At 38.4% G+C, this 12448-nt stretch overlaps 2 protein-coding genes across 3 annotated transcripts in view; both read right to left on the bottom strand.

The window, feature by feature from the left end:
* LOC141363207 (protein NLRC3-like) overlaps positions 1-12448 on the bottom strand; it is a 261612-nt gene that overhangs the window by 94222 nt on the left and 154942 nt on the right. For both annotated transcript variants that reach the window (XM_073865808.1, XM_073865807.1), the window contains exons 3-4: positions 11596-11706; positions 11397-11507 (exon numbers count right to left, since the gene is read on the bottom strand). In XM_073865808.1, coding sequence (XP_073721909.1) covers positions 11397-11507; positions 11596-11706 — 222 coding nt within the window. The remainder of the gene's footprint in view (positions 1-11396; positions 11508-11595; positions 11707-12448) is intronic.
* LOC129437200 (protein NLRC3-like) overlaps positions 1-12448 on the bottom strand; it is a 196869-nt gene that overhangs the window by 103245 nt on the left and 81176 nt on the right. The window lies entirely within an intron of this gene.

Here is a 12448-nt window from a genome sequence, read left to right as displayed (position 1 = left end):
GGGCGTTGTTAGGCACGACGCGAAGCGGAGTGCCTAAACCCCCTTAGCTGTTATAAAATGCACTGGTAACCCAACGCTTCGAGGGGTTTATTGCGTTTATAAAACGGTTACTTCATATGCATAACGTTAGCGGGATTTTATAAAATAAAACACAAATAAGTTGTAATTATATTAGTATAAATATTACTCTTCCGCCAAACAAAGTAGTTCCTCAGAATCAAGTGTGGCTGCAACAGAGCGCAGTTCACAAACAACAGAGACGCAGCAAAGGCACAATGAAAATATGATTAAAGACTGTGGTGTTTATTTTTTTATATCAACATTCATCTAATTTATACATTAACATTTATATCATGCAACTGTTGAAGTGATGATCAAATATGTTTGTAAGCATGCTTAACTTTTTCCCCGTCAGCGTTTTTTTTTAAGTTGCCACCCAGTTTTAGTTGAATGCCTTACAGAAAAATGATCTTCTTTAAATAAACATAAGATATCAAATGAAAGAACAGTCCATCCGCTGTCCAACAACATCAAAAAACGTTTCATCCTACCTTCATTTGTTGTCTTATCAGTTATCACCTCTCAAATTTTCAGCTAAATGCGGACATAATTCCATTTTTGTGAGGAACTTAGAGATCAGATTCAGAGCCTGATCAAAACACACGCTAAATCCACCACAACGCTGTTGTGTCGAGTGAACGCCTCAGTGTTTAAGTTGCGTAAGATTGCCCTCTAGTGGATAATAGCGGAAATATCAATAAGACAAAAAAAACTTCAGAGAACGTTTTCTCTTTATTGATGAAATGTTTTATTTATTGACATTTATCTGGATATCGCCATAATTGTGCAAAGGTAGAAAAATTAAAAAATGATTAAAGACTGTGGTGTTTATTTTCATAAATCAATACGCAGCAACAGTGGCGCAGTGATACTTGTGATGCGGTCTGAACCGTGGGTTTACCGGGGTATTTTATCACGGCTTAGAACGCGTTTCAACCAATCAGAATGAAGAACCAGAACGAGCCGTTTTATAAGTGTGATTACACTATGCCCTGGATGTTTTAGGGATTTATTTTTAGTTAAGATTGTGTGCATTATTGAACATTTCAAAATAAATAACAAAATGTTGAAATGAGCAGAGGTGGAAAAAGTACTAAAATATTGTACTCAAGTAAAAGTAAAGTTACTTTAATAATATTTTACTTAAGTAAAAGTAAAGTTACTTGTCTAAAAATCTACTCAAGTAAAAGTAAAAAGTAAGTCATTTTAACTTTACTCAGAGTAAAAGTTACTTTTTTACAGCAGGAACAGGTGGAGGATTCTAGTATAGTTCAAAAACGACAAGGGAATTACATCTCAAACTAGTTGTTTTTAATTGTAGGAACATCTTTACAATTAAAGTGCAATAACAAAAAGTTAATAAAATAAAAAGCTTTTTTAAAATAAGAAACATTTATGGAATTGTTTAATGATTTTTACATGTGAGTTATGCACTTTTGAAGGTGGTCAGCAGTTTGTAAATACAATCACTATAGTAAGGTTGTAATTGATGTATTGCTGGTAACATACATTATTTTATTAAACTATATATAGTTTAAATGAGCATATAATGAGATCAGTGCCATGTCTATATACATTTGACACGTTTATTATCTTCTTACTTCCCTGACCTGGGTAACTGATGTCAGACCTTTATTCTCTCTCTCTCTCTCTCTCTCTCTCTCTCTCTCTCTCTCTCTCTCTCTCTCTCTGCAATGTCTAATGACCTGCGCATTGTCGAGGACGTTTTGAAGTTTTGTTTGACTTGACGCGAAGCTGCTAGACCTCGGAAGATAATGCGCATGGTATTAAAAACGCGTCGTGCAATTTCGTACTTAAGAGCATGAATCCTACCTTTCATAGAAATGAAACACTCGCTTCGCGTCAGTGGAAAGTGGTCGCTTAAATATGACCAGGGGTTTCTTTCATAAGATTTGAACTGAGGCGGGTCTGCATTAGCGCGCGCATATCTCGTCCGTCTCCATGGTTCTTTTTGCGCGTTCCCCCGGGCCCCGCCCATTTACATCCGTTGCGCGTCTTTATCACCTTGCTTTTTAAAATATTTTTTTACTCAGTAACGGATATGATTTAAAATGTAGCGAAGTACAATACTTTAAATAAAACATACTTAAAGCAACACTAAAGAACTCTGGCTCTTTGCTCCCCCTACAGGTTAGAAGCGTAATTGTTCATTACCACTGTCGTAAATACTGCAGCATAGCTGGCTCTGATTGGATTGTAGGTCTGCCGTAAAGCAAGTTTTTGTAGTTTTCACTCAAACTACAGGACCGCTACCCGACGGTTGGAAACTTCTTTAGTACGGTTTTGGCCGATAGAGGGCTGCAAAGCGAATTTGAAAGTGCCATTCACCCTGTTTTGTGTGGATGAACCACTGAAACTTTTTTGGAAACGTTATTTTAACGTAAAAAAAACTCTTTGGTGTTGCTTTAAGTAAAAGTAAAAGTACAGATTTTAAAAACTACTCAAGAAAGTAAAAATACATGTAATGCGTGTTGCTTTAAAGAAAGCGATGAAGATGAGAATCCATGTGCAAAAGGTGTTTTATTGTAAAATCCCATAAAGGGCCAGCAAACAAATCCAAAGGGTTAATCCAAAATCAGAATCCAAATACAGGCAATGTGTCAGGGCAGGCGGCAGTACAGGCAAAATCCAAATAAACAGGCACAGGTCAAAAACAGGCAGATACAGATTAGCAGATAAACAGATACAGAACACAGGCAGATACAGACAGGATGGGGCGATGTAATAATCAGCCTTGAACTGGAGTACAGGAAGTGGCTTTATACAGACAGGAAGTGTGAAGTGAAACATGGCAGGATGTATTTCAAAATAAAAGCCAGAACAGAACAGGATGTCAAAATAAAAGTCCAAAATACAAAAATACACAGAATACAGAAAACACAGAACAAAACCATTACAGAACCCCCCCTCTAAAGGGCGACTCCCGGAGCCCAACATACACATAATAAAGTCCAATAGAGGGTGGGCGGGCGGGCCAGGACCTCTTGGCGAAGGCAGGGCAGTTCAGGAGAGGTCCTGGGTCATATGGCCAGGATGGTCCAGGAACATGGGGCAGATGCGGGCCTGGGTCATGGGGCAGGCTAGGACCTGGGTCATGGGGCAGGCTAGGACCTGGGTCATGGGGCAGGCTAGGACCTGGGTCATGGGGCAGGCTTGGACCTGGGTCATGGGGTAGGCTTGGACCTGGGTCATGGGGCAGGCTTGGACCTGGGTCATGGGGCAGGCTTGGACCTGGGTCATGGGGCAGGCTTGGACCTGGGTCATGGGGCAGGCTTGGACCTGGGTCATGGGGCAGACATGAAGCTAGATCATTGGGTAGGAATAGCCCTGGAACACAAGGAGAGGAAGGATCAGAGTCCACTTCGGTCTCCGCCACGGCGTCCTCTGCCTCCTTCCTGTGTCCGGGTACTACCCCCCCCCAAAAAAAACTTGGAAAAGCTTCCAAAGCCCAGGGTGGCGAAGTCCCAGGTGGTGGACCAGACAAATCAGATGAATCAGATGAGCCAGGTGAGTCAGATAATACAGGTGAGCCAGGTGAGCCAGACGAATCATGTGAATCAGGTGAGTCAGACGAATCAGATGGGACAGGTGAATCAGGCAGGACAGACGAATCAGATGAAGCGAGCGAGTCAGATGAATCAGGCAAGTCAGATGAATTAGATGATTCAGACGGGTCAGGCGAATCAGGCGGGACGGGCAGCTCAGATGAGTCGGGCAGCTCAGATGAGTCGGGCAGCTCAGATGAGTCGGGCAGCTCAGATGAGTCGGGCAGCTCAGATGAGTCGGGCAGCTCAGATGAGTCGGGCAGCTCAGATGAGTCGGGCAGCTCAGATGAGTCGGGCAGCTCAGATGAGTCGGGCAGCTCAGATGAGTCGGGCAGCTCAGATGAGTCGGGCAGATCAGATGAGTCGCGTGGTTCAGGTTCAGGGTCTTGAGGAACCTCGGGAACAACAGAGCAGAAGGCAGACCAAACGAACCACAGGGCTATGGCAAATTCGGAAAGTACAGAGTCAATGAGACATACCTCTGTGGTCGTCGATTCAGGCAGGGTGGCCATCTTGACTTCAGGTGCAGGGTGAACAATAGCCCTCATCAGTGCAGGTGTGGAGGTGACGATGGCTCTCTGAAGTTCAGGTGCAGGAATGGTAACAGCTCTCTCGAGAACAGGTGCAGGTGCAGAGACAGGTAGGATGGCGGCCATTTTGGGAACAGGCAGGGTGGCGGCCATTTTAGGGACAGGCAGGATTGTGGTGGTTTTCTTGGAGACAGGTGCAGGTGCAGAGACAGGTAGGATGGCGGCCATTTTGGGAACAGGCAGGGTGGCGGCCATTTTAGGGACAGGCAGGATGGCGGCCATTTTAGGAGCAAGCATGGTGGCGGCCATTTTGTGATCAGGCATGATTTTAACAGGTTTGGGCAGAACGGGCAGAACATGGCTTGGTGTGTTATGTGTTCTCACCGGAGGTGTATCCCCAACACCCACAGTGAACGGTGAACCACATAACAACAGTGCAAAGTCAATATATTTCTCAAGTGACCAAACAGACATATCCCGGGGCATACACAGACGTAACCACTCATCAAGGGCATTATAAAAAATGGGTTTTAAAGTGTCCTCATCAAAATGTACCTGATTTGATAATTCCAGAAAGTCTTGAACATAATCCTCAATGGGCCGGTGGTTCTGACGGAGTGCAAGTAGTGCATAAACAGGTTTCATGGTGCTGGTGGGAGATTACTGACCTTTGCTGGATTCCGGTTGTGGGCTGAATATTCTGTAACGTGGTGTGCTTTAAAGAAAGCGATGAAGATGAGAATCCATGTGCAAAAGGTGTTTTATTGTAAAATCCCATAAAGGGCCAGCAAACAAATCCAAAGGGTTAATCCAAAATCAGAATCCAAATACAGGCAATGTGTCAGGGCAGGCGGCAGTACAGGCAAAATCCAAATAAACAGGCACAGGTCAAAAACAGGCAGATACAGATTAGCAGATAAACAGATACAGAACACAGGCAGATACAGACAGGATGGGGCGATGTAATAATCAGCCTTGAACTGGAGTACAGGAAGTGGCTTTATACAGACAGGAAGTGTGAAGTGAAACATGGCAGGATGTATTTCAAAATAAAAGCCAGAACAGAACAGGATGTCAAAATAAAAGTCCAAAATACAAAAATACACAGAATACAGAAAACACAGAACAAAACCATTACAATACACAAAAAAACTACTCAATTACAGTAACGTGAGTAAATGTAATTCGTTACTTTCCACCTCTGGAAATGAGAAGTTTGGGTTATTATGTCCACTTCAGGGCCGTGCACAGACCTTTTGAGGGGCATGTACTGAAACTGAAAAAGGGCACCCCCTCCAAATAAATATCTCATAATAATCGTCTTGAAAGCTTTATATTTATTCACTATTAATGATTGAAAAATCACTATTAATGAATGAAAAATGACATTTTATGATAGCTTGGCATTATACAGTGCAAAGGATATCTGGCCTTGTAAGTTGGCTTTAACAATTTACCTACTGTGTGGTTGTCTGTATTAGGCCTATTTGTAGTCATGTGTTTGTGAACTGCTCTTGTATACTCGCTCTTATTTATTTGTAGAATATATTAATTTAAATGTTTTCCTCTGCTTACATATATAAAGTTAAATAAAAATATGTTTGAAGAAAAAAAGGTATTCTGTTTGGTTTATAAGCTATTTTTTATAATTTGGTTAACATGTTTATGTATGTCATTGAGAAGAGGGGGAAATAAAAGATTAAAGATCAAAATAGGAGATTATACTATACTATAGCCATACCATTAGAATATTCAACATGTATCTGCCTACCTGGCAAAAACTGTGCTGAGGACCAGGAACCTTGGTCTTTCGAAGGTGCAAATAACTGCATTACTGAAAAATATACTAAATACTAAATAGACTTAACTCTATGCAGTTGATTTCAGAATAAAAAGTTATGAACCAAATAATCATACAACTCCCTTGACTAATTCAAGGCATAAGATATACATATTACATACATATACAATAAGTTATATCCAGATTGCATATTGTAATGAGTGGCAGGGCAATATACTGTACATACTTGTATCCTATACACGTTTCTCGTCTTCTATCTTTTATTAGTTTTCCTTAACTGGGCATCTGGGGGCGTATTACAGAAAAGTCCTAACTTTAAAATCTTATCTTAACTGTTTGGTAACCATGGTAATTTCAGTTAGGACCTCATTTAAGACAAAAGCTATTACAGAATGATGTTCCTAAATGCATTATCTTATCTTAACTGCAGATAGGAAAGTGGTATTACAGAAGCATCCTAACTTGACAAAACATCCTAAAAACGGTCTTAACTTTAGGGTAACCTCACAGGTGTCCTAACTTAAAACTTTAATGAGAGCCAGCTGAAACAATCACATTATGATAGAGCTGCGGGAGAATGACATTACATTTTTAACAAAGTGGAGGATGAAAAACATCAATGTTTGTTTTTGGATTACTCTTTGAATGTTTTTTACCTTCACACATTCACATAATCACAATGTTTCTCACTAGTGGAGCGATCTTTCAATTCTGTCATCCCTCATTATTAAAAAAGTTATCTTATCCGTGAACACTTGATGGGATTATAGTGAATACAGTACACACTTGACTCAGCATCTATTTCTTCTCATGTCTCTATCAAATGTTGAAATGTACAATAGTATCCTAGCACTTAGGAAGAATAATGTTTTAAATTTTTGTAAGTCACATTTGCTAAATGTTTAAATTGAATGGTAACTGATAGATGATGTGCTAAAACACTAATACAAAAAACACAGACTATGATTACTATGAATTTAATAAAATGTATTTTTCTGGCCCATTGAAATTAAAAGGACAATTCTTTTGTTTACTGTAGCAGCAGCTCACGCATTGCTGGTTGCTTGGTAACATGATAGCCGAACATGATTAAGCGATTTGGGATTTCCTAACTAGAGATGAGATAAGATTTGGTGAGATAAGATGAGAAACCTAAATCAATTTAAGATTTGCTTCTGTAATATGAATTTGTGAAAAATCTTAACTTAACACATCATATCTTAAGTTAAGACCTAAGATAGAAAGTTTCTGTAATACGCCCCCAGATGTCTAAGACCTTTCTAATCTGATATGTTTTTGGTGTAAATGTAGGCTCGTCTTCTCGCGGGTCTGTGTGAGATGTGTTGACGGGGCTGCGTAGTTAAACGATTGAGACGCGTCATGCAAAAAGCGGTAAAAACCCGACCCTGCATTCCATATTTTTGTCACTGGTGACCTTTGCATGCGTGAACACTTGTTCAAAAAACTGCTCGCGCTTTGTCAAAAACTCCATTTGGTCACAGTTTGGAGCCCTTGGTGCCCCCTGATTGCCCACTCGCCCAATCCCGTCTATGGATAATTCGGCTTAAAGTTTTAAAACATGCGCCGTTATAGACATACAAGTGTTACTTTCTTAATGTGGCAGCATTGTACTCAAACAACAAGATATTTATTTACTATTGCAAGATGTTTAGCTGCTCGGACTGCTGTGGAACTTGAAGCTCGCTGCACTCAGGGGGGTGGAGTTAAGAGGTTTGACTGACAGTTTGAGCGGATCCAAAAAGATTTAGTTTTTTTTAATACATTTTATTTGAAAATTATATTTGTAAAACAGACAGACAGATGTAAATGGTTAACAATAGCATTGATTTATATATTAAAAAAAATTATAAAACACCGCCAAAAAAGGGCACTTCGAGTGTAAGGACAGAAAGGGCATGTGTTCTGCACAGGTTGAGCCCTATCTGTGCACGTGCCTGGTCCACTTAAAGTCAGAGTAAAGTACCGAAAAAGGTACCGTTGGGTACCGGCATCGAATTCCAGGTACCGGTACCGGTAAAAATGTGAAGGGTACCCAACCCTAGCACATGGACAGCGGCGTCCTGGATACATATTTTAGAATCCTAAACTGAAAGCGACAGCCAAAGCCAGCAGGGATCAACGGACGTCTGACTATAAAGTGAGTGTTTCTATTTCCTTTCTTATACTAACGTAGTGGCATGTATGTTCACAATAGCATACAGTTGGGCAGTGTTCTGGATTAATGGAAGTGGCTTGCAGAGCTGTGCATTGTGGGAGTTGTAGTTTTTCATACAAATGCGCCCTAAAATCGCGTTCTGTCTTTTCTCTTTCAAATAGGTACCAAATTCTAAATTTTTGTTACGTTTCGACTATAAATATGACCCACTTTGAATAAAGATTAATGTTTCTACTGGTGAAATGTTCCTTTAAGGGTGTCATGATTTTCGAAATCGATCAAAATTAAGTCACAACCTCGAACTTCGAATAAAAAAAATGTAATCTACTACTGCCACGCCCCATGTCACGTCCGGTCAGTTTCACATTAGGGATCGACCGATATGGATTCTTCAGTGCCAATGCCGATACCGATTTTTGTTTCATCAGCCTTAGCCGATGACCGATGCAGGCTTCCGATTTTTGAAGCCGATACTGCTTTTGTCACTCAATTTACATCACAAAAATGACACAATGATGATGCCAAATGTTACAAGTCTCAATTTTAAATTAGTAACATTTATTGAACTTAAAAAACTATATTTAACAAATAGTAAAAACAGGTGAGGGTGCTATGGAACCATGAACTGCACTCTCCACAATGACGAGGAACTATCAGCAAAGGATATTGATTTCTAGCACTTTACTACTGCATACAAATAAATATATATAGGGGTGGTTTCCCGGACAGGAATTACCTTAAACTAGGACTAGAGCTTAGTTTAATTAGGAAATACCACTATTTTTAACAAACATGCCTTACTAAAAATATTACTTGTGTCCATGTTGAGGCAAAACACAGGGCACTGATGTATTTTAAGATATGTTAAAAAGAGATGTTATCAGTTGGGACAGTTCTTACATTTTTTTAGACTAGGACTAGTCTAATCCCTGTCTGGGAAACCGCCTCATAGAGATGAAAAATAAAAACCCGCTTTGTCCAGCTACAGTATGATCAGCTGCTAGACAGAGCTTTTGATGTTGTCATGGAAAGGGTGGTTGTTTTTAGTCACATGACCTGCAATCGCTTGCGGCTTCCAGCAATCTGTCTGTAAATAATGCCGGAAAAAATCGCCGAACACGGCAGCCACGTATCAGCCGATGCCGATACACATAAAACTCGCAAATATCGGCCCGATATATCAGCCTATCACGATTTCACATCAACTTATTTCAGTTGCATAAGAGTTATGAAAACAGCATTTAAATATGACTCAATGGGGTATATTCATTCTACTGAGTATAATGACAATAAAGGCTTTCTATTCTATTCTATAGTCTCACAATCTTGTCTGACGGTGATAAAAGCGAGTTTTTTAAGGTGTAAAGTACTGAAAGATGTTCATCTGACAGGAAGTTTTATTTGATCAGGTATGTGCGTGTACCATATTTTTTCACTGGCAGCACGACTCTACGGGTTCAAGGTCAGATATTATATTTCATGAAAGTCTAGTCTAAAAATGGCATAGCAACCTGTCGAATTGGACCGTGACCTTAGAATCAAAAATGTATCATCTGTACAGGGGACCACTTGGGACCAGTATTATTTATATTGTATATAAATGATATATGCAGGGTTACAAACCTCCTTAAATTTGTCATGTTTGCTGATGACACCAATATTTTTTGTTCTGGGGAAAATTTGCAGCAGCTTTTGGACATGGTCACAGCTGAAGTTAATAAGGTAAAAGAGTGGTTTGATTTAAATAAATTATCATTGAATCTAGAGAAAACCAAATTTATGTTGTTTGGAAATCGTAAGATTGATAAACAAATAAAAATTATGATTAATAATACTGAAATAGAAAGAGTGTGTGAAAATACATTTTTGGGTGTGATTCTTGATCACAAAATCTGCTGGAAACCCCATATTAAATATGTGAGAGCAAAAGTAGCAAGATGAAAGTACAGAATTTAGTGAATGAGAAAGCACTTTATATTTTGTATAGTTCATTTGTTATGCCATACTTAAATTATTGTGTGGAGGTATGGGGTAACACCTACATATTAACCTTGCAATCATTAATTACAATACAAAAAAGAGCAATAAGGATAGTAAATAATGTAGGATACAATGAACATACTAATTTATTATTCTTAAAATTACCAACTCTAAAGTTTAATGATTTAGTAGATTTATAAACTGCTCAAATTATTTATAAAGCAAAAAATAAACAACTACCTGGGAACATACAAAAATTGTTTACAGATATAGAATGTGGTTATAACTTAAGAAGGACTTTAGATATGAGACAACAATATGCTCGGACAGAGCTTAAAAGAATGTGTATTTCGATCCGTGGAGTGAAATTGTGGAATAGTTTGAACAACCAGATAAAAGAAAGTGTTCATATATTTCAATTTAAAAAAAGGTTTAAAATATCTATTTTCGATAAGTATATAAGAGAGGGGTGAGTTGGAAAACTGCTACTGCCTGATTTAGATTTTTTTCTATCTTTTTTTTTTTTGATGAATTTTTTTGTGTTTATTTTAAAAGCTGTGTTTTTGATTTTAAATTGTTTGATGTGAGCTGTAGGTACTGTGATGTTTGGGGATAGGTTTTTGATAAGCCTAGGGCTTCTACCTATCCCTTTTCGAATGAGGTGAGCTAATGTAAATTACATTTTTTTCCGTGTATGTGTTGTAATTTACTTTTCTCAGTTTGAAATAAATAAATAAATAAATAAATACAGTATTAGTATCAGTTTAAATTATTATTCAGTTATTTATTATATCATTGGGCAAAACAACCCATCGTCACAATTGTTGTTTTGTTTTTGTTGTCTATTATGTTTTTGTTGTTTACTAGTTTACTACTTAACTATCTGTTGTATGTTTTGCACTTATAATAAAAAAAGAAACAAAAATGTAATCGAATCGAGGATTTGGAGAATCCAAAGGATTTGGACACTCATATTAAAAATACATAAAACTTCAAAAATGTCATTTAAATATACAAACATTCAAATATTATATTACTGTAAAATGCCCATCTCTACTGCGAATGTAACCTACTAATAAAACTTTTTAACTTTTTCATTTACACTATTTTAATATAAAGACTGTAACTGAGTGTTTGTACAGATGTGTCTCTCTATGTGAACATGTGCTGTATAATAATAAAGATAACATTTACTAAACACAATCACAAGAATAATTTATCATCTCTTTAACAAAACACATCATCATATAAAAGCTATAATCATGTTTCAGAGTGTTTTATACCTGACAGCAGGAGATGTTGATTCATTCTTAAAGTTCCTTGGTGGATCCATAGACGCGTCACTCTTCATAGACACACAACTGAACTCTGGATCTGATCTCTGATAACATTTTCTACACAATCACAAGAATAATTTCTCATCTCTTTTACAAAACACATCATCATATAAAAGCTATAATCATGTTTCAGAGTGTTTTATACCTGACAGCAGGATATGTTGATCCATTCTTAAAGTTCCTTGGTGGATCCATAGACGCATCACTCTTCATAGACACACAACTGAACTCTGGATCTGATCTCTGATAACATTTTCTGCACAATCACAAAAATAATTTCTCATCTCTTTTACAAAACACATTGTTATGAGAGCCAGATTGGCTCCCTCTGCTGGCCTTCAGAGGTTTCTCTCTTCTGCCACTATCCGGACTACATTACCCATCATCCTTTGCACTACCAGTTCCTCACCACACCTGCTTCCTGTTTGTAATCATCTGGACTATAGACCATTTACGCAAAAAACGGAAATACGTCAACAAGCGTAAACGCAATTCCGGTATAAGCTTTGTTGTTGGTGGAGAAATGGCAGCTAGAGTATTTCCGACTTTCCTAACTTGTCTACCGAAGTTTAGAAACTAGAGGTTTTAATATAGACAGAATGCCGGTTGGCAAAAGTTTCCCGTTCTTGCTTGTTCACACTTCTTGCTCCGGCACTTTCTTCACTTACTATTACTGTTATATACCATTATAAACTATTATAAAGGTAGGGCTGTTTCTGGTTGGAAGACCAACAGCCTTAAACACTACAGAAACTGTGACTCTTTGACTCTGCTATTTTTCATATCTGCCGCTACGATAACGGGAAGTTGTAATACACTTTGTTAACGTATTTCCAGTCAAAAAATGCGGAAGTGCGTAAAAGGTCTATTTAATCCATTCACACACAGATTGCGAAGTCTTGTTAGCCATGTCTACAGTTCTAAAGCGTTTTTATCCTGTTAATCTGTTCTGCCTTGTGTTTTGACCTGTGCCTGTTTATTGTTCTTAGATTGTTTTC

The sequence above is a fragment of the Misgurnus anguillicaudatus genome, unplaced genomic scaffold (genome assembly GCF_027580225.2).
Source record: "Misgurnus anguillicaudatus unplaced genomic scaffold, ASM2758022v2 HiC_scaffold_33, whole genome shotgun sequence".
Taxonomy (NCBI): domain Eukaryota; kingdom Metazoa; phylum Chordata; class Actinopteri; order Cypriniformes; family Cobitidae; genus Misgurnus; species Misgurnus anguillicaudatus.
The sequence above is the reverse complement of the archived record's forward strand: the minus strand, read 5'-3'. Positions and strand labels throughout refer to the sequence as shown.